The sequence below is a fragment of the Anolis carolinensis genome, chromosome 1, assembly GCF_035594765.1.
Source record: "Anolis carolinensis isolate JA03-04 chromosome 1, rAnoCar3.1.pri, whole genome shotgun sequence".
In the NCBI taxonomy this organism is placed as follows: Eukaryota; Metazoa; Chordata; class Lepidosauria; order Squamata; family Dactyloidae; genus Anolis; species Anolis carolinensis.
The window spans coordinates 313,548,979-313,571,619 of NC_085841.1; the positions used below are offsets into that span (position 1 = coordinate 313,548,979).

General features: G+C 42.1%; 1 protein-coding gene across 1 annotated transcript in view; it reads right to left on the reverse strand.

Moving 5' to 3' along the window:
• Positions 1-22,641, reverse strand: part of spint1 (serine peptidase inhibitor, Kunitz type 1) — a 41,708-nt gene that overhangs the window by 11,823 nt on the left and 7,244 nt on the right. Inside the window, exons 2-3 of the mRNA XM_008116851.3 lie at positions 4,399-4,553; positions 379-514 (exon numbers count right to left, since the gene is read on the reverse strand). Coding sequence (XP_008115058.2) covers positions 379-514; positions 4,399-4,553 — 291 coding nt within the window. The remainder of the gene's footprint in view (positions 1-378; positions 515-4,398; positions 4,554-22,641) is intronic.

Genomic DNA, 22,641 nt, shown 5'->3' on the forward strand with positions numbered 1-22,641 from the left:
ACTGTTGCCCCATTCCCTTGCCGGCATTTCAGGGAGAAGAGACATGCACAAAACAGTGACATATTTGATTTTATAAAACCATTGGGAAAAAAATAGGAAGAGTCAACTTCCAAGAGGATACTGGTACTATTTCTTTAAGGCTAAACTTAAAGCCTGTCTTCCCCAAAGCATTGAAGCTTGCTTTTTTAACAAATCCCAGACTCCTCCAGCTAACATGAACAGTTGGCTGAGGGATTCTGGAGATGTAGAACAATAAATTATGCTCACACCTCCCTGCTCCTGGTCAAGATACAATTTTTTTTACATAAAACCAGTAAAGGTCAGACTATCAATTCTAGGTTCCAGCTCTGAAATAAGCCACCTTTATGAATGACCCACCTATAGTCTGTTCAGGATTCAGGACAGTGACAGTGATGTCTGTTGAATCCTGTTGTCCAGAAGTATCTTTCACAGTCAACTGGAACATGTAAACTCCTTCCTGAAGATTGGTGAGTACCATGTGGTCATTCTGTGGCTGAAAATACAAAATGTAAAACAAAAGGAAATTACCTCTCTGGAAGATAAAGGCACAAACTATGTATTTTAGCTATCCCTTGCGTTCTCTCAAATAAATGTAATTCCTTTGTTTACAACAGCTACAAATATCCATCTAAAACCTTTTGGTATTAATATGGAGCTTCTTCTTATGGCAAGAATTGGAAGGAGAGCAATACAAGTTTCATGGTAAAAGATTATCATGCAGCAAAGGAATACTGTTGTGAAGGAGGAAGTGTCTACTAAACCAACAGTCTCTACCCTGATTCTCTCCAAATAAATTGGGCTACAGTTAGAAGTCTCTTCATCGCCAGCTGGTGGATGTTTCTCTTTACTTTATTTAAAGGGGGGGGGGGATAAAGAAAATAGAATGTTGTTTATCATGTTGACCTTTTATTTCTCCTTCCTTTGCTATGATCTTAGTTTTTACCAGGGTCATCTCCCACCTTGATTACTGTCATTTTCTTTTGACTGGTCTTTCATTGTCTCATCTTAGAACTTCTTCACATGCACCGTTAGAATTGCCGAGTATTGCTGCAAATTGCAGTGATTCCAGTGTCACTCGCCCAGGGGGTATGGGGACCTGTCGCCTCATGCCCCGCACAGTCCTGGCTCTCCCCCCCCCCCCCATCACATAGGGGGTAGCCTCAACCTCTCTTTCCCAATGGAAAAACAGAATGCGTACTGTTGTGCACGATTCTGTAGCGGTGGCAGGGGTTTTGTGCCAGTTTTGCTATGGAGCTGCCCCGGAAGTACTTCTCCGAGGTGTGATGAGAACCATCAGTCTCTATGGCAAAACTGCCAAAAAACCAACACCGCCAAAACTATGCTCATGTGAAGAGGTCCTTAGTCCTCTGATCTCCATTCAACATTCTGCACTTATTGCAAAAGTCTGTATGCCCTTCTTAAAAATGGCCACTGCTGCTCCAGTCCACCTCAAGCAACACCAAAATGTTGCTGATAAATACTGCTCATGCTAAAAGGACGGAAGGAGAACAAGGTTTGAACAAGGGAGGAATAATGGGATGGGAGCTCTTCTTGCCTCTGCCCCTCGTCACTGCCTTCACTCTTGCTCACTGTTTCAGCATCGACCTGTGTATAAGTCAACCATGCTTTTTGGTGGGGAGGGGGTGTCAAATTATTTTCAATTTATACATGAGTATATGCAGGAGATTTCCCTTTCAATATATGAAGCTCTTTTTATAGGTGTCGGACCTTTGCTCTATCATGCCTAATTCTGCCTACTCCAATTTGGCAGCAACTCCGCAGGGTATTAAACTTACTCAGCTTTTTCACGTGAGATATGAAGATGGCAGGACCTAAGTCTGGGACTTTCTGCATACAAACTGTATTTATTTATTTTATTCTTTTATATCTCACCCTTTTCCCAAAACATAAAAAGTATAAATATATACAAGTTTTTTTAAAATTATGAAGTTAAAACCATGAATATTCACTGAAAGATTATATGTCCACTGCTGTCTTTTTAGAGCTAGAAAAGGTGTGATGATTGAATCAAGTCATTATGATGTTGAAACAACTGTTTCCACAAAAACAAAAGATTGCTGAAAGACCAAATGCCAGAATATTGCTCCTAAATCCAGTTCTTAGTCCCAACTAGAATACCTCAACTGAATCAATAGAATTTGCATAAGTGCTGATCTGGGATTAATAATTCATATTAGGTCTCTGGAGCCCTGCCTTTCTTTGTATTGGCTTGCAGCCATTACTGGAATCTGCCTGAGCTGGATTGACCTACTTGGTTCCAAGCTTCCAGAAGATACGTAAAATATCCAAACCACATATCTAATATATGCAAACTAAAAGAGAGAATTAACTTTGAACTGGGTGAGGCCTTACATAATCAAACTTGTATACAGTTTTGATTACATTCCATTTACATTATATTTGTCATTCAAGAAACTTACTTCCATTTGGCAGCAATCAAACTGAAATATGCCCTGATCCAGTAATGTTAACATGGGGTTGGCAGTCCAAGAATGGGAAATAACATATTTATAGTTTAAATCTTCATTATATTGAGGTGAAGCTACAGATTCCAACTGGCCCTTTACTGTAATTTCATTTTTGTATTCAACATCTGGTTTGCTTGTTCGTCAATAAATGAGTTACTGTCAGCCATCCACATTCACTGGGATTAGGGACACAGGATCCCAAAGAAAGTGAAAACCTCGATTTTTTTTAACCTAGGAGAACATCTCTCTAGGATTTTCTAGGTTGTCCAGCACAACTCTATGATCAATATTTTCTGGAAAATGAATATAGAATCACACTGGAGGACCTAGAGATTCCAGAGAAAGCATTTTCAATCAAAGCTGTGAAAAATCAAATCTGCAAAAAGTCAAAACCACAAATGTGAAGGAATGGCTGTATTATTGGTAAGTTGAAAAAAATGGGCATATACCTTTGAACCACCACTAATTATGCCCTTCTTATTCAACTAAGAGTTTTCTTTACCACCTAAAAAGATGGCAAACCAAAAGCATTTTCAGAATTTGTCATCTCTTTAAAAGGGGGAGAGGGGAATGGCACGATGTATCTTAGTAATTAGTTACTGCTACAACTACCTGGCTATACATAGACCATATCACTTCTTTTGCTGTAAACCTTTAAACAGGACACTCCAAGAGCAATGACAATTTTAAAGGGTGTATGCTCATTCTAAAGTAAGAAGCAAAGGTCAAGTTGCATTGTTCTATCAATGATTCACAGACAAATCTCATGCAAAGCAGGGAAAACATTAAGTATACCCCAAGTTACAAACATCCAACTTATAAACGGCTCACAGTTAAGACCCACAGGGGTGAGACAACAGGAAGAGAAAATTCACTCCTGAAAGAGTTATTACCATGGGAAAAAGGTGTCCCTACTGAAGCTTTCTCTTCAATCTGTTTCCACAAGCCAATTTTTTTTTCAAAAATCCAATTCTCACAGGGACAGAGGTGACATCTTCTGAACAGGGGCACAGATAGAAAAACAAACACCACAGGGATGGTAACCCTTCCCTTTCTATTCAAAGCTAGAATGAATATATGTACCTGTCCTGACTTAAATACAAATTCAACTTAAGAACAAATCTACAGAACCTATCTTGTTCATAATTTGGGGACTGCCTGTATATAGGAGATCTTCAAATAGATGTATCAGAAACCAAGTGGCCTCACATCTGGTCCTCCCCACTTTTCAAGTAATTCTCTTCCTTGGGTAGGGAATAGCATCTTCAAAACTATATTTTATTCCTAACAGGTGAGACAGTATAGTTAAATGTCATAGCCCAAAATGTTTGAGGGGTTGTGACACTATTGGAAAGTACGTACATATGTGGTTTGAATGCTTTAAAATATACAATGTTTGGGCTTTAATTCTAGAACAAGAATGCAGGGGTGCCTGTTTTGAAACACTAGTTTGATTAAGCCCTAACAGTAGCATTGAAATCCAGAATGGACTCAATCCCAGTAACTATCAGCCATCACTAGAACTAAGTTTGTAAACCTCTTCTGACACAAATCAATTCCTGATTTTTCTCATACGCTGCTTAAATTGAGAGAGGGAAAATCATGTTTAAAATTAATCATAAACCAAAGATAACTATCTTTGTTTGACTGAGAGAACTCTTGATGAAATCTTGATGAAATATACTAGCCTTTTCTGAAACTGGTTCAGACAAAACAGACCACAGCTCTTAGTTTGGTCAAAGCTCATGTGAAGGACAGAGGGAAGGGTGTTATATGTTTGGGCAGAAAACTTATTCACATCACACACAAGATACTGCAGAAGATAGACAGATACTTTTAGTAGAGACATGCACAAAGAGATTGTGCCTTAAAGTAGGTCTTATCTTACCTCCATCTCCACTGATTCATCACCAGAGAGACGCTTCCATTCGTAATTCACAATTCCAAAGTCATCATAGCTTTCTGTACCCTTCAGTGTCACAGGTTCATTAGGCTGCACTTTCATGTCCATCCAAGCACGGGCCACAGGCGGCCGATCGTCCGCTGGAGGGAAAAGGGCATAGAAATATGTATTATTTCCATACATATTACATTCCTGTACATGTAGGGTTCAGAGCAGGAAGTACAAATACCAACACAGTACAATCCCTATATCTGAGGGTGATACATTCCCAGATTTCATACTGATACACAAAACTATGGATAACAGCAAACCCTATTGAAATGAAGGACTTAGGATACCATAGAGTCATGTTGGAGAACCAAGAAAGTGCCTAGAGATGTCATATGTTGTTAGATGTGGACAAATGAAACAATTTTAAAACAAACAAGAAAATGAAACAAGATCCAAATCTCAAAAGAATACATGATTTAAAAGATGTGGGAGCTAAGCCTACCCCATGTACAACCTGGAAAAGGTAGACTAAACAGATGGAAGAGATTGTGCATAAACATATACATTTGTTTTCAGGTAATGGAGTGCCTTGTGGACAATCAATATACCTCTTTAATTTTTACTGTGAGACCCAGTAACTATAAAGGTAAAGAAGGTTCATGAGAGAGTACAGGAAAGGAAACAAAAAGAGAAGTGGAAACATGCAGACTGACCAGTTTTCGAGTTAGGCAACAAGAAACTGCTGAAAGGCACAGCCTTGAAATCAGGTACTACCCCCACAAGTATCCTGGATTATATGAGAAGTAACATTGGGCTTAAATTGTAATCTTTTTAGCAGTTACAACAACACAAAATGAAAGTATTATTTAGGCCTTTATGATTTAGGATGAAGAGAGGGAAGTAAAAAGAGTCCTAATTGCACTTTTACTGAAAGAAAGGTATTTTTCAGGTTAATGGAGGTACCTGCTAACCCAGAGGACAAGAACAGGAACCAATGGGTTCAATTTACAGTACAATCCCCTAGTAAAGGTAATATGTTTGTGAAGTTGCTGTGTAAAGAGGAAACCATGGATAATGGCAAACATTGTGACTCTGTGGTAATTTACAACAGATGTGTACCATATTGTTGCCTGGAGGATCAGAAAATACTTAAGGGGGACTAGTTTGTCAGATGCAAGTACCCTATATACAGGATACTTGCATCTGACTTACAAGATGGAGGAAACATCAGTCTCAGATCATCAGTCCTCCAGCAACTTGTATGGAACAGAAGAATCACACCAACACTCACATTTTCATTTCACCATTTTAATACATATCTACATGCATTAAAATATGCTCAGAATAATATTGGGCCAAAAAAGGAGAGGGGGTTTTCTGTTGTTGCCTTTAAGAATTGTAGGGCAACTTTTTCTTTTGCAAAGATTGTATAACATGGTGTAACTTTTCAGCAGTGAGGATTTCTGCACTTTCCAAAAGAGCTCACTTACACTTTGAGGGAGCTTGCTGCAAGTCGAATGGCAAATCATTTGCTGAACACAAGTAAACATTTGCTTGAATGTACAGCCAGAAAAAAGTTACTTTTGCAGATCAGAATTCCTCCTCTCTCTTCCCAGAAGTGAACATACCACCTTAGCTCTGAAAGCCTAACTATAAATAATTGGTGTCTGTCTGTTTGTTTTTCCCTTCCCTGTTCCTCTTTCTTGTGTTTGTTAATTCTTTCATTCACTTTATATCCTGCCTCCTTCCTGGTACAAGGCCCAAGGCAATTTACTATAAGACTGAAGCCAGGAACTTAAAAAAATCTTTAAATTACATATAGTAGCAAGACTTGGCACTTTATAAATAAATTCTAAACACGTTTATTTGTGTGCAAGTCCTACCATGCCGAACAGGAAGTTACGCTTAAACAGGCATGCATAGAATTGCAGCTCAATTCAATCAGTTTGTTAGAATATGCGTAAGATGTCACATGAAAAACAGAGGATGGAATTCTAAACAACCAGTGACACACCAAGATGTACAGGCCCAAAGTTTTGGAATTAAACATGACTACTGAAATGGCTCTAGGACTTATGGACAATCGTACAGATCACAAGAACACTCATAAGACTCCTGAATGTTCTAGTTCCTTATTGAGATGGGGAGAAACTACAGTCATCCCTCCAATCACTTCTTTTTGGTGTCAGAAGTGACTTGAGAAACTGCAAGTCGCTTCTGGTGTGAGAGAATTGGCCGTCTGCAAGGATGTTGCCCAGGTGATGCCCAGATGTTTTGATGTTTTACCATCCACAGTCGCTGGGATTAGGGACACAGGATCTCTATGAGAGGGAAAAACCACAAATAAAGAACTTGCAAACTTTTTACTCCTCTAGGGATTTCTGAGTCTTTCCATATTTCTTTTATGGCCAACTTCCACTGGAAGCTGATCATAGTATCGCACTGGAGGATCTAGAGAATTTTAGAGGTGTGACTGGAGAAAGTTGATCATAGAATAACGCTGGGGGACCTAGAGATTCATAGAGAGAACATTTTAAAGCAAATACATGAATAATCAAAGCCACAAAAGTCAAAGCTGCAAATATGAAGAGACAACTTATAGTATTTCCTCAGATAGATACAGTTAGCCTGTATATGTGAGGATGAAACACCCCCAACCCATGGGCTGGAAGCCGTTCACAATGGTTCTCTGCAGAACTCTGCATAGCATAGTGTTCTGCTTTCGTTCCTAGAAAAAGCTGCACTAGGACTGCTTCTGAGTAGTCATGTACAGAATTGTGCTGTCCTTTGCAGACTTGTGCTATATACTTCGGTCTGCCTTCATGTCCATAACCTTCACCCTCCAATTGGTTCCTTGAGATGTTGCTGAAATTAGCACATGGGCTTTTTGGGGTGAAAAATAATTATCTACCCCAGTATGCATCCCTTGTTATTTCATATCATCTCCAGTTTCCTTCTGGAATGTTGCTCACATCTCTAGTTAGTTACCACTCAAAATCTGAAGAACTGTTACAAGGCATAAGGACTGTTCTCCTGTATGATCAGCTCACATTTTGGAGAGGGGGGCAACAAAGAACACAGTAATGATACTTCAAAAGCAGACCAATGAATGGGAACTAGTACTGCCATAGTGAAAATTGGAGAGGGGTTCTGCACTTTTGATAGTTATTTAAAAGGAATTTCACCAATTGTTGTGTGACAAGCAGTACCTCTGAATTTCCCCTTTCTTCATTCATCATCATCATCATCATTTCAAATCATTCCCAGCTTATGGAGACCCTGAGGGAAACCTATCTCAGAGTTCTTTTGCGAAGGCCAGCTAAGGTCACCCAATAGGTTTCCACTGGCCTCCCAGTGCCTTAGTCCAACACTCAGACCACTAAACTTCTTCTATGCAACCGTTACAGGAGCCCTCTCCAGTAGTGTGCAGCAAGTAACCTTTTTAGTTATTTTAAACTAGAGATAAAATAATGAAGTGTCAAGAATAAAACAAACAACACAAGGTACTCTTTAAAATTTGTAGAGAACAGCCTGGATTTGCTCAAATCTTTCTCAGCCTTTACCTTGGGATTGCAAAAATGCTAGCTCCTGGCAGACACTTACCTCATATAGATATCAGTCACACTAGCTACCAAGAGGGACAAGTTATACTGTACACAGAATGACTAATATGGCAGGGAATTACAATTAAAGATGACATCATTATTACTTACATTTATCCTAATGGAAAACAATTTCAAGATTTGGGATTAACAAACAGTTCACATTTACAGACCATATGAATTATTTCTAGACACTCCAACCTATTCTATCTTTGTAGCAATCTTTTGCTTTTGTTTGACCTTGCTACAGTAATTCTGCATTTGGCAATAAGCTGGTTACACTGACTCATTGAACACTAAATTATTGCTGAAGGTCAAAATTTAACATTGACTTTGCCTTTACTAGACACTTCCCAAATATCCCAAATTCACAGTGTCAAATTATACTGAATTCATCTTCACATTCCTTCTCATAAGCCCAGAACAGGGTACTAGGCTGTCCTGCTTCCACCTTACCCTCACAACCACCCAGTAAGATCGGTCAGGTTGAAGGTCATTATTATTGGTCCAAGGTCACACAGTGATTTTAATGGTTCTGGAGAGATTTAACCGTGAGTTGCCCAGCAAACCTACCTAATCTGAAAAATGTCAATTGTAGGGCAAAAAAAGAAATGGCAAAACAAGGAAAAGAAATGACAAAACATTGAAGGAAGAGTAATTTAAACTGGATGCATGTATTTCTGCTTATCCAGGCCTTTAAGTGTTATCAATCTCTTGCTTTTAATTGGAATGAATTGCATTATTATTATAGAATTATTACTATTACTACCACTAACCACTTTTTTGAAAACTTTTGAATGTTTTTATATGATTGGTTATTTTTATCTCTTTTGTACAACACCATTGTCCATGAAGAAATCCTTAAACAGCCAGAATGAGGCCACCTACCCACAAAAAGGAGGCATCAAGAGGCTTGTGGAAATGCCAGTTTGCTTCAAAATACTTTAGAGGGGGGAAACCCTAAGAGGGAGGGAACACAAAATAAATCCAAAGTAAACCGAGCATGCCCAGTGGCCATGGAATTGAAGGGGTGAGGGAAGAGAAGCATAAGGAGGAAAGTGGACACTGATATTGTGGTGTAGATTCCATTGTAATTCATAAAGTAAAACTATTGAGTGTCAAGCTATCTCAGCAAAACCTCTCACTCTTCACGGTGATAGTCATTCCTAAGCTTAGCTATTCTGTTTCAAACACATCTTATTTAAACCACATATGAAGAAAAACAATCAAAATGCGGAATTACTAGAACTGGCTTAGCTTTTACAGCTCTGACACCATTGGAATTGAGTGCACAAAGTTCACTTTTGCAGAAAGAACATTAAAAAACCCACAACACTGACCTTTACTCCTTCAGAAGTGTTCATTTGCAACAGTGAAATTAAAAGAACAAAAGAGGCACGCCTATGTTGTATATGCAGAAATGTATTGCTTGGAGAAAGGGAGGCTGCTGGACCATTAAACAATGCTATTTTCAGAACCTGTAATTTCAGTTTCACAAAGATGAAAAGAATCTGTTCTATGAAAGAGTCCTAGCTTAATCACAGAACGCCCATTCCAAAAGTTCCTTTACAGGGTTTGGAATACCCAAGCTAATGTCTTGTAGCTGAAATATGCACAAAGAAAACCCAATAGAAATACTGGAAACACCTAATTATTAGAAAGAACGCAATGATGGTAAGAGCTGATTTGACAGTGAAATACACTGCTGGATTGTGGTGAAGTCTCCTTCTCTGGAGGCTGGATGGCCATTGGTCAGGAGTGTTCTGATAGTATGTTCCTGTCTGGCACAATGGGGTTGAATTGAATGACCCTTGTGGTCTCTTCCAACTCTATAGTTCTATGGAGAGAATACTTCTGGAACATGGCCAAACAACCCGAAAGACATACAACAACTCTATAGTTCTATGATTCTATCAAACAGTCTTGCATAAAATGATATTATGCCTCACATTGTCCAACATTTGTATATTTCTGACAGCAGTTCCTTAAGGCAGAAACATATGGTCCACTGGATGTTGTTGGTCTACAAATTTCTTCACTATCAGCTGGCATGGCAAAGGAGCTACAATTCAACAACATCTGGTGTAATGGTTTAGATCCATCCCAGAATACAGTCAAGTTATAAATTCAAGACATAATTGGCTCCTCCAGACTATAACAAGGTATCTGACAATGGGTTCACTCTCTCGCTACTCACAAACAGTTTACCTGGAGATGATAGATGTAAAATCTAAGCTTTCTCCATGTACCCCAACCAGTGAACATGGGGATATAGGAACAGGGAACAAACTCTCCCTTTTTCTCATGGCCTACACTACATCAAGTGCAGGCAACACACAAGTCTCTCTGTAACACACAATTCTGGACTAAGTACCTATGGCAAATTGAAACACAGGCTTTCCTTTATCTATGAACTCTACACTTGTGAGTCAAAGCATTTGCATGTCATAAACCCAGACCAAAGTTCAACTTCATCAAGTCATTCCCATTCTTCAGCATTTTTAATACTTTGAGCTACGAGGTGTTGCTTAGTGTCTCTCTGAGCACAGTGGCTTGGCTTGTGCTTAGCTTGCTATGCTTTCAGAGAAAAAGAGCTGCAGTTTCCACAGTAAATCTAACAAAGTCATTGTGAAGGACATTATAAAGGATTATATTATCATGAAGATGACATTAGAGACCACAGATTTTACATCATAGTGATGCGTAGATTCAAGTTCTCCCACAAAAACCACTTTGAATTAGTCTAAATTATCCATGTTGTGGTTAATGTTACTATGTAAATCAAAGATAAACTCTGAATAATCCAATGCATGTGCACACACTTTTTGAACCAGTACTCTCATCTACCCATACAGGGTAGTGTAGCAGAGCTGAAGCCGGGGACTTTCTGCAGCCAGGGCAAATGGTTTCACTTCTACCTCCTTTCCCTGTTCCCCCTGAGATAAGTTGTTTTTGTCATAATAGTGGTTCAGGATAGGTGAAAAAAATGTTTTGCGAGCACTCCCTCTTGTAATTTGATGCATTTCACAGAGACATGGTCTTGAAGGGGGTCAGAATTTGTTCCTATTATACATAAGAATGGCTAAAAGTGGTTTTTAAATACACAACAACTCACAGTAATCAGAACTGTTATCCTGAACATCTTAAAATTTCCAATGTATGTAGACACCACCACTCACAGCAAGGTCAAGCAAAAGAAAGAAGATAGATTGGTGCCCTAGAGCAATTTTTCTCAAATTATCTCATATGATGGCCCTTCAATCAGTCTTGACTTACTAGGGTCTCAGAAAGATTCAACAAGTGAATGGAGAAAGGAGCTATATCATTATCCTTCAGCTTGACATGCCCTCCTCTTGACATGTTTCTTCCTTTCACCCTGTATTCATCCATAGTGCCATTGGTAACAGCAAACCTCCAGGAAATCAGGAAAGACCATGTTGATCCAGAACAGATATTTACAGTCACTTACGAACCCATTGCCAAGACTCTATACTCTTGGAAGACAATCATACTACTCAGCCATGAGTGATCGCCTATGATTATGATGGGCCCTTTAGCAATTAAATGAACCACAAATAAACTATGCCCGGGTGCAGGGGTGGCCATGCATGCATTCCTTGTCATTGCTGCTTTGCTTTCCAAGGGTCCTCTTCTTCCCTGAATCTTTCTTGTCTTGTCTTATCTTTGCTGAGCAATGAGTAAGCAGTCATATCCTTAAGCCTGCTGGGAAGACAAAGTTGCTGGGAAACAAGGTTGAGGAAACAAAGCAACAGCAGGATGCATAACCGGTTTTCTCATCCTCTCCTGTTCTTACCTCCATGACTGGATGAGTGCTGATGTGCTATCTAAACTAAGAAAGGAGAATGAGGATGGAAAAGCAAACAGCTGTAGCTGCAACCTGTCATGGCAGTTGCAATTTTTGATGCCAAAAATGCAGCTTCAAAATCACAGCAATTAATGTGAGAAACATTTTTTTAAATCCCCAGAATCTGACCCCGAAGTCATACATTTCTCATTCCTGCTTTAGGGACTTGTGTGGTCAAAAATATAACATAAAAATAAAAACAAACCCCTTTGGCTTTCACATCTCTCTCCCTTGGGAAAGGCAAAGTATTATGCAAAATCTGTAGTTAAAATGATTATGAGTTGGATAAAGACCGAGTCAGAGCATGTTGATGAAAGTCAGTTGGACCTAGGTTAGTCAGCCATGACTATGAATCAGATGAAACAATAAATGATGAAATTCAAACCTATGACTCCAACAACAGAATGGGTGTGTGTTTAGAGGAGCAAAAAAGAGTCCATTCAAAATTATCCAAATTTTGTTACAAATGAAAAACATTTGGGAATATTTTCTTTTGTGGCCAGCTTTAAAAAAATCAGTATTCAGTGAAGAAATGAGTTTACATCCATGAAAGCTCATGCTAAAATAAAAACCAACTATATCTTAAAAGTGCTGCCATTTAATTTTCCCCCTTTTCCCTTTCTCCTTTTTCTGCTGTTGGGGACTAACAGGGCCAAGTCTTCAAAAACAAGAGGATTTTCTAAAAAAGAGACATGGCAGCTAGAAATAAGGTGGAGCTCTGAACAGGGTTTTAAGAAACAGGAATGTTGAAATAGTTGAAGAAGTCCACATTTAACTTGTTTTATAATAAATATTTTCAGGTTTCATTATCTTCAGCTGTGTATGACATTTGAGAAGTGAAAGGGAGAACTTGTTAAATCATACTGAAACCACTAGTCCACATAGCCACTTCTCCCATATAATGGTCACCTTGAGGCTTGAGTACTGGAGCTAGGGAAGATGTTGAGGTTAAAATGACAAGTTGAGAGACAGAAACTGTAAGTCCGATCCGGAAAGGGTTTCCAGACTAAATTCACCTGAAAAAATGTATGACTACAAGTTCTGCATCTTGTGCTGGGAAGCCCAGATTCAAAGCCACATGCTGGGACTAAGGATGAATCACCTGCCAGCAAAGTTTCAAGTTCTCTATTTGTGACATACATCAACTTCCCTTGGAATGATTTTTATACTGATGATGAATAGAGTACAGATTCACAAATAACCAGAAAAATTCCCAGTGCTAGGATATTTACTTCTAAGAAAATCCCTAATTTATTTTAGTAGAATGTGCTTCCTTAACCAGTGTCCATTTATTTATATAGTCACATTTATATCCTACCTTTCTTCCAAGGTGCTGAACATTTTCATCCCCCACATATTTATTCTTGACTGTCTAAAGTCATCTAGTAGGTGTCATGGCTCAGTAAGGACTAGAACCCAGACCTTTCATGACATAGTCTAACATTCTAACCAGCATTTCTTCCTAGCCCATACAATTTATGACATAAACTAAAAAGTAGATTGTGAGTCCAAGTATTTCACAATATTAGAAGAAGAAGCAGGTCTAAAAACAGGTAGACATTCAAGGATGTTATTGTTCTACTCCCATTGAACTGGTTTGCCTAGACCTTGAGTAAACCCATGAAATCATAGTTTGAACAGCAAGTCATAGTGCTGCCAGTAAAAAATTTATGTGACCTGCCCTTCTACATAGATGTACAATATTCCCATTTTACAAAGAAAATTAGAAGAAACCGTACAAGAGTTTGAACAGAGATTGGCAATGTATGGCCCCTGATATCTTGTTGGACTGTAAATCCCACAATCCTTCATTGGCCATGATGGTTAGGGCTGATGGATTTGCAGTCTAGATCCACTGTTGGGTAAGATAGTTGTCTATGCTTATGCTAGAGCATTGGTAACTCTTCAGAATGGTAGCCAGCTCTTCTCTAAAAAAAATCTAGTTAGTAGTAGCTATGTCAAAGTGGGAGAACAACTAAACAATTCCTTTGACTAGAACTATCTGCAGGGGGTGCAATTTGTTTTAAAGGAGAATTGAACAAGGTGTTTTTTATATATTAGAGTATGCCAAAATGTATAGGACCTGTCTGCGGCCTGCTAGCTTTCTAATTCTTACCAGTAGCTTACAGTCACACCCTTTGATCCCCAATGGTGAGTGGCAGGCAGATAATACTATACACTAGAGATATGTGTGGTATTTGTTGCATTTGTTTCATTTGTGATTCCATTTTGTACCATCCATTCGGACAGCACGAAACGGAAAGCCCCCCCCCCCCCCCAAAACAAAAATGCTATCGAAACGAAAGGCAGGTGGGAAGGTGGGAGCCGGTATTGGCTCCAAGCCTGCTTTTTGGATCAACTGGCTGCAGGCCCTGCGAGGCCCGGGTGTGGAGGACCAAAGCCTGCACCTATAGGCCCAAAGCTCCTGGGCCTACGGGTGCAGGCTTTAGGCCTATGGGTACAGCCTCGCAGGGCCTTCAGCCAATTGCTAGTTAAGGAGCGCTCCTTACTCCTTACCCTGCAAGGCCCAGGTGCCTAGGCCCAAAGCCTGCACCCATTGGCCTGGGTGTTTGGGGTGAAAGAAAACAGATATTTTGGTCCAGAAGACCAAACATAACAAATGTCTGACCTGATTTTGGGTGGTCAGATCAAAACGGAACAGGGCCCCGCTGAAACCAGGAACACAAAATGGGACAAGGTAAGTCCTGAATGCACACCACTACTATACACTGAACTGCCAGCCATCTAACCTTTCAGCCTGAAGTGGCCCAGCCCAGACACAGGTTTGGCTGCATAGCAAGAAGAAGACTCTGTTTTGTTTCCTGCCAGAGGTACCTCCTTCCAGTTACTTCATTTTTTGTCTCCTTCCTCTCTGCAATGTCTAACCTCACTCCATTCAAACTAGTCAGAAGATTCACTGTGTGACTGTAACACAGAGTACTAGCCAAATACTTTTTGCTGTTTGCCTTCTATTTCCATATATAAAAGCTGTTTTAACTCGCAGGTGACTAGTACCTCAGTATCATTCTCTTCCGCACCTCCTAAAACAGTGGTTCTCAACATGTGAGTCCCCAAGTGTTTTGGCCTACAACTCTCAGAAATCCCAGCCAGTTTACCAGCTGTTAGGCTTTCTGGGAGTTGAAGGCCAAAATATCTGGGGACCCACAGGTTGAGAACCACTGCTTTAGGAGGTGCAGAAGAGAATGATACTGAGGTAGAAGTTACCTGCTCCAGCAATGTGCCATGGCCTTCTGCCCCCATTGGGCCTGCCACCACTTGCAGATGTTTCACTCTGTATACTGGTAGACCTGGCATCCAAATGCATATTTTTGAACAAGCAGGATTATGCCCATCACTTTCAGCTTATCAGAGGAAAGGTTGGATATCAAAAGCAACAATATATATTCATTAATTTAATGTGAAGAGGACCCTAAAACTCTTTAGAACAGCAAGGGAAAGGATGGCCAGGGGCATATATATAAACCATAATAGTCTTGACAAATAAATTCATCCCCAAGAAAGCCAATTCCCATTTGTTCAAAATAAGTACAACTCACATAGAAATGTGCCCTCCCGCCAGAGAGAGAGGGAGAGATAGGATGAACTCCCTCCTTTCAATTCCTCTATGGACTGAGGACTATGGACTCAAGACTTCCAAACATCACATTAATCCCATTTCCGCAATTAAAATCAAAACTACACCTGGGAAACTAATGCAATAGTTTGGCCCTCTGACTGAATGGAGAATTAATCTATCACAAATATTCCTTTGTCTTCTGTTTCAGTTGTATTTCAAAGGATACTATTTTCCTTGCTGTTGAAAGTTTTGATCCTGAAATTGGGGTGCAAATCATACAGCTGGGGTCTTCTTGGAAATGGTGGTCCCAAAATATTTTGTCCATATTCTGAGAAAAACACTGAAGCTTTGCCCATTCCATTCCCTATGATACAGCAGAGGAGAATGCTGGTCACGACAAAAGAAAAGTGGGACTAACACTGAATACAGCAAAATCCACAAAGTGGCTTGTTACTAAGTAGAATGTGGAAAATGCATCATACAAATTTTCAAAGCTTCACTAGCTAATTCTTCAGGTAAAGATGTATACAGGAGTATTATACATGTGATGACTCATGGGCCTTGTAGTCCTGCTCATGACATTGTAATGCCTGATGAAGAAGAAAACTTGGGTTTTTTACCTTCCCAGTCAGAACTGGAATCTTCTCAGCCAGATCTTTCCCAGGCAGATCTGGGAACCTTGCACCTGCAAGAAAGTTGTGTCCCAGAAGTATGTCAAACAAACCCTGAGCCTACATCTCCCGTGTTCTCTCGCCATGAGTTTTGTAAACAACAGAGGGGTTTGGAAGCAGCTTCGCGCAGGAGTGCGAGGATAGCAGCTAAGAATGTACCCAATTAAGTCTGCTTTTCGTGAGAATCTTTAAGGAGTCAAACATCTGGTCTCAGAGTTTAGCTTTCGTTTCTGGTTCCCAGAGAACTGCTTCGGCGGGAAAGTTAGACTCTATATAGGTGTTTTACCCGCGTAGTAACTTCGCGGAGTCAATTCGTCAGCCTCCGGAGCGAGTTGTGTTTGGACAGCGCGCTCCGATTCAAGCCTCGTTCCTGCTCAAGCCTTGCCTTGTTTCCAGCCTTCGCTCCTGTTTCCCAGCCTTTGTTTACCTACGGACCTTGCCTTGTTTCCCAGGACTAAACCTTGCCTTGTTTCACGGATTTTACCAAGTTATTCCACGGACCTTGTTCTTGTTCCTCGTTACCTTGTTCCACGTTTCAAGCCTTGTTTCAAGTATCAAGTTATTTCCTAGCCTTGCTCAAGTTCATGGACTAAAGGACCTTGTCATCTCCCCTCACTTTGCCTGGCAAAGTGAGTGTTTCGGTTATTGGATTACAACTTTGGACCTTAATATTTCATATTGGACATTGTTTCTTTAGACTAAATTTGACCTTTCCTGAAAGGTCTGCTTCTGGACTAACTTTTACATTTGCTTTTACTAACTTTATATATTTCCTTAATAAAGATATTAGATAGAATCTGGCCTCTGCGTATGGTTATTGGTGCTCTGTAGCCTGGGTCGCGACAGTTTGACTCCGCCACCCTAAGCACCAATTAACCTCGGCCAGAATGTCTACCGGAACCGTACCTGGGCCGAGCGGCCAGCCGATTACCTACACCATCGACAAGGATGAGGTGGACCGAATCCGTGATAAGCTCAATGCACAGGATGGGGAAATAAAGGGTTTGAAGGAACGCGGAATCCGTCTTCCGGCCATGGCGTTGCCAACCAAGTTTACTGGAGAAGCTTCTAAGGTTCATGTTTTCCGTCGCCAATGCCAAGCTTATCTAGAGGCCCGTGATGCCGAGTTTCCCCAGGAAGACATCAAGGTGGCGTGGATTTACAGTCTCCTAGACGGGCCAGCGGCTAACTGGGCGACGGCTCTGTTCGACCAAGCCTCCCCACATCTAAGGTCAGCGCAACACTTCTTGGACCACCTTAAGGCGACCTGGGGAATCGAGGACAATTTGGAGGCCGCCGGGCACAAACTCCGCCGCCTCTTCCAAGGAGACAGACCCATGTCTCAGTACATAGCCGAGTTCCGAGTGCTGGCCCACAACACCGGCTGGAACGATGTTGCCCTCAGAGGACAATTTCGGGAGGGTCTCAACATTGAAATGCTGGAGGAAATCTCCAAGGTGGATCCTCCCCAAACGCTGGAAGCACTCATCGATCAATGTTTACGGGCTGAAGTCATGATTGCCAACAGAAAACAGTGGGTACGAGGCCAGAGCGGTAGAGCTGGGGCAAAACCCCCCGCTCCCGCCAGCGTTCAGCCGCGTCCAGTGTGGAGACCCCCACCACCATCCCCATACCCCAGAGGGAGCGAGGAGGTGCCGATGCAGTTGGGCAATGTGCGTCCCAGATTAGATGCCGCCGAGAAGGCCCGCCGCCAACGCCTAAATCTCTGCTGGTATTGCGGGAATGGGGGCCACTTCGCCAGAGAGTGCCCAGCCAAAGGGAAGCCCGCCGCCCGTCTTGCGGCGGCGTCCTCCACGGAGACGAAGGCGTCTGAGGCGGCTGGCACACAGCCGGCGGGGGAAGCCAACGACCGGGCGTAGAGAGGCTCGCCAACCCGGTCAAGAAACCCGTTCAAGAGCCGCCAACCGGGGTCCTGTTCCTTCTAGTGGTCACCTTATGGTCAGCAAAAAAGGGACCCGTCATGATCCACGCCATGATAGACTCAGGAGCTACCAACAATTTCATTGATAGAGAGTATGCCGACTCTCTGGGATTACAATATCATGACTTCAAGAATGCCCGTGTGGTGCAAGCCATCGATGGCCGCCCTCTCAAGACGGGCCCCGTAAGCCAGTGGTCGGAACCCACCAGGATGTGGATAAGGGAACATATGGAAGAGATTTCCTTCTTTGTTACTGAGGTTCCCCATTTCCCTGTGATTTTGGGGATTCCATGGCTGACGCTTCACGACCCAAGCATCTCCTGGTCCAACAGAGAACTGCAGTTTGCTTCAAAGTACTGCCAAAACCATTGCCTCGTAGCCAAGGTTTCAGCAGTATTGGAATGGCGGGCGCCAACTAACAAGAAGGAGGTGCAGCGATTCTTGGGGTTCGCGAACTATTACCGCAAGTTCATTCCAGATTTTGCCCGCTGGTCTGACCCAATCACTAGCTGCATCCGTGGAAAACAGCCCTTCCGCTGGACTGATCAAGCAGAGAAAGGGTTCCAGCAACTAAAGAAATTATTCACATCCCAGCCAATCCTTCAGCATCCAGATCCTGAAACCCTTTTTGTGGTGCAAGCGGACGCCTCTGATGTGGCAATTGGGGCTGTGCTCCTACAACCGGTGGGAGATCACCTTCATCCTTGTGCCTATTATTCTCGTCAACTAACCGCACCAGAGAGGAACTATACCATTTGGGAAAAAGAACTATTAGCCATAAAGGCAGCTTTTGAAACTTGGAGACATTGGCTAGAAGGGGCCAAATTTCCCATTGAAGTCCACACTGATCATCGGAATCTAGAACATCTAAGAACTGCCCGCAAGCTAAATCAAAGGCAGCAACGTTGGGCTTTATTCTTTGAACGTTTCAACTTCCAGATTCATTATGTGACCCCAGCCCAAACCAAGCAAGCAGACGCCCTGTCACGTAAACCGGAATACGCTGCAGGACGCAAGGAGACCTTTGAATCCCAACTACTACAACCCGAGAACTTTGCCACGCTCACAGTGGGGAACACCAAATCCACTCCCATTGATTCAACTCCCTCTACTCCAGGGCCCATCTGTGCTCAAGAAATCAGGGCTAGTCAGCAAGCAGATGCCTGGGCGCAGGACCAACTTCGTCAAGGTCTGCATTTTCCCTTTTCGCTTAAAGATGGACTGCTTTGCTATAGAAATCATGTTTATATCCCACCCGGACCGGGCAGGGAAAAAGCACTTCGTCTGTGTCATGACTGCAAACCAGCAGGGCATTTCGGACTATTTAAAACCATGCATTTGATCCTAAGAGATTTCTGGTGGCCCAAGATCCGCAAGGATGTGGAAAAATATGTTAACACCTGCCCAGTATGCCAGCGCTCCAAGATAAGAAGGGAGAAGCCCTCAGGGCTTCTACACCCCCTTCCTAACCCATCTCGCCCATGGGAAATAATTTCTGCGGATTTTATCACTGACTTACCACCTTCCTGTGGATTCACCACGATCCTAGTGGTGGTGGACCTTTTCACCAAGTTAGCCCATTTCATTCCCTGTGAAGGTCTTCCCACGGCCCAAGAGACTGCAGATTTATTCCTCCAACATGTTTTCAGACTACATGGATTGCCCAAGAGTTTGGTCACAGACCGTGGATCCCAATTCACCTCTCGTTTCTGGAAGGCACTACAAAAACTATTGGGCATAGACTCTCGTTTATCTTCAGCTCATCATCCCCAAACGGATGGGCAAACGGAGCGCACCAACGCCACTTTGGAACAGTACCTTCGCTGTTATGTAAACTACCAACAGGACAATTGGGCTTCTCTGTTACCACTGTCGGAATTTGCCTACAACAATGGAGTCCAGGCTTCTACAAAAGAAACGCCGTTCTTTGCAAACTACGGCTTCCATCCACGTTTCTTTCCCCCTGTCATTGAAACTTCAGAAGTTCCCGCAGCAGAAGATTGGCTGCAGGAACTCACAGCGGTGCAACAACTTTTGCTCCAGCAACTGGAACAAGCCAAGGAGGACTATAAACATCACGCGGACAAACATCGCCAGCCGGGCCCCGAAATCAAGGTAGGAGATCGGGTTTTTCTGTCCACTCGCTTTTTGCCCTCCCATCGCCCTTGCCGGAAGTTAGATGCCCGTTTCATTGGCCCCTATCCAGTGGTGGCGCAATTAAACCCCGTGACTTTCAAACTCCAACTTCCGCGTTCAATGCGCATTCACCCAGTGTTTCACCGCTCCCTGCTCCTTCCGGCGGATGGTGTGCGGCCAGATGTAGACCGGCCGGCCCCTGTCCCTATTTTGGTGGATGGGGAGGACGAGTTCGAGGTTCAAGACATTTTGGATTCTCGCTTTCACCGCCGCCGCCTGCAATATCTCATTGACTGGGTGGGTTTTGGCCCTGAGGAACGCTCTTGGGAAGACGCCTCCACAGTCCATGCTCCTGATCTAACCCGTCGCTTTCATCAGACCTATCCCGCCAAACCACGACCTCGCGCCTCGGGGAGAGAGTCCCAGTTTGGGAGGGGCCTTGAGGAGGGGGATAGTGTGATGACTCATGGGCCTTGTAGTCCTGCTCATGACATTGTAATGCCTGATGAAGAAGAAAACTTGGGTTTTTTACCTTCCCAGTCAGAACTGGAATCTTCTCAGCCAGATCTTTCCCAGGCAGATCTGGGAACCTTGCACCTGCAAGAAAGTTGTGTCCCAGAAGTATGTCAAACAAACCCTGAGCCTACATCTCCCGTGTTCTCTCGCCATGAGTTTTGTAAACAACAGAGGGGTTTGGAAGCAGCTTCGCGCAGGAGTGCGAGGATAGCAGCTAAGAATGTACCCAATTAAGTCTGCTTTTCGTGAGAATCTTTAAGGAGTCAAACATCTGGTCTCAGAGTTTAGCTTTCGTTTCTGGTTCCCAGAGAACTGCTTCGGCGGGAAAGTTAGACTCTATATAGGTGTTTTACCCGCGTAGTAACTTCGCGGAGTCAATTCGTCAGCCTCCGGAGCGAGTTGTGTTTGGACAGCGCGCTCCGATTCAAGCCTCGTTCCTGCTCAAGCCTTGCCTTGTTTCCAGCCTTCGCTCCTGTTTCCCAGCCTTTGTTTACCTACGGACCTTGCCTTGTTTCCCAGGACTAAACCTTGCCTTGTTTCACGGATTTTACCAAGTTATTCCACGGACCTTGTTCTTGTTCCTCGTTACCTTGTTCCACGTTTCAAGCCTTGTTTCAAGTATCAAGTTATTTCCTAGCCTTGCTCAAGTTCATGGACTAAAGGACCTTGTCATCTCCCCTCACTTTGCCTGGCAAAGTGAGTGTTTCGGTTATTGGATTACAACTTTGGACCTTAATATTTCATATTGGACATTGTTTCTTTAGACTAAATTTGACCTTTCCTGAAAGGTCTGCTTCTGGACTAACTTTTACATTTGCTTTTACTAACTTTATATATTTCCTTAATAAAGATATTAGATAGAATCTGGCCTCTGCGTATGGTTATTGGTGCTCTGTAGCCTGGGTCGCGACAATACAGGAGAAGAAAAGTGATAATACTACTGTAGAGTCACATTTTATCTGACATGTTATTTCTGCTGTCACTTAGGATGGTCTGGTGAAGGATATCAATGCCAGCAGAGCCACTCCCCTGCTTGGCCATGAGGACACTAACGTTGAAGTATCTGCCAAGTCTTACTGTTCAGAGACATTGTTAATCCTGCCTCCTAGAAACAGGCCTAGCAGAGACCCACTCTTTTCAGCCACTCAATGGAAATAATGCACTCACCTGCCCTGTTGAAAGAATCCTCACATTCTCCAGAGGGCTTCCCACCTCCTTACCTAGTTCCTACATCATAGACCTAAAATTCATTTATAAACCAAACATAAACCCCTTTTTTCCTCAATTTGAGATTTTTTTTTATTTTTCCCAGACACAAATCCACTATTCAGCTTCAACACACCTAATGCAAGCATGCAAGCACAAAAGGAATGAAAACATAAAACAAAAAATTGAAAATATGAAAGTTAAGAATTGAGAATCAAGTCACCATTTGGCCACTTGCTCAAAAGTCCATCTACATTAAAGGTCAAAGAACAGACTCAAGCAGTCTTTCTAAGGCATTCCACTATGCAGAGTTTGGACCAGTAATCTTTTTGGAATATATGACTTGCACAGCCATGCTAGCAAAGCAATTTATGAAGCTTTAATCCAAAAAGTAACTGGTCCTAGTTTGGCAAACAGCAAGGATGGTTTGTACCCAACAGCCAGAAAATGCAGGGTTTGAGATTATAATCTAATTTCATTGAAACATTTAGATACCATCTTTCCAGACAAAATCACATTATATTAAAAGTCTTAATTATTCTTTAACTGTCTTTATGAGAGCACAACAATATACCAGCAACATAACAACATAAATTAAACTTACGAATTTCATTATATTAGTAGACACCAGCACCTTTGTTACACAGTTTCATGGAATTTCGCCACTATAATTGGTTATCACTGGGGAATTCTAAAGTAATTTTGAGTTTGCAAGGGAAATT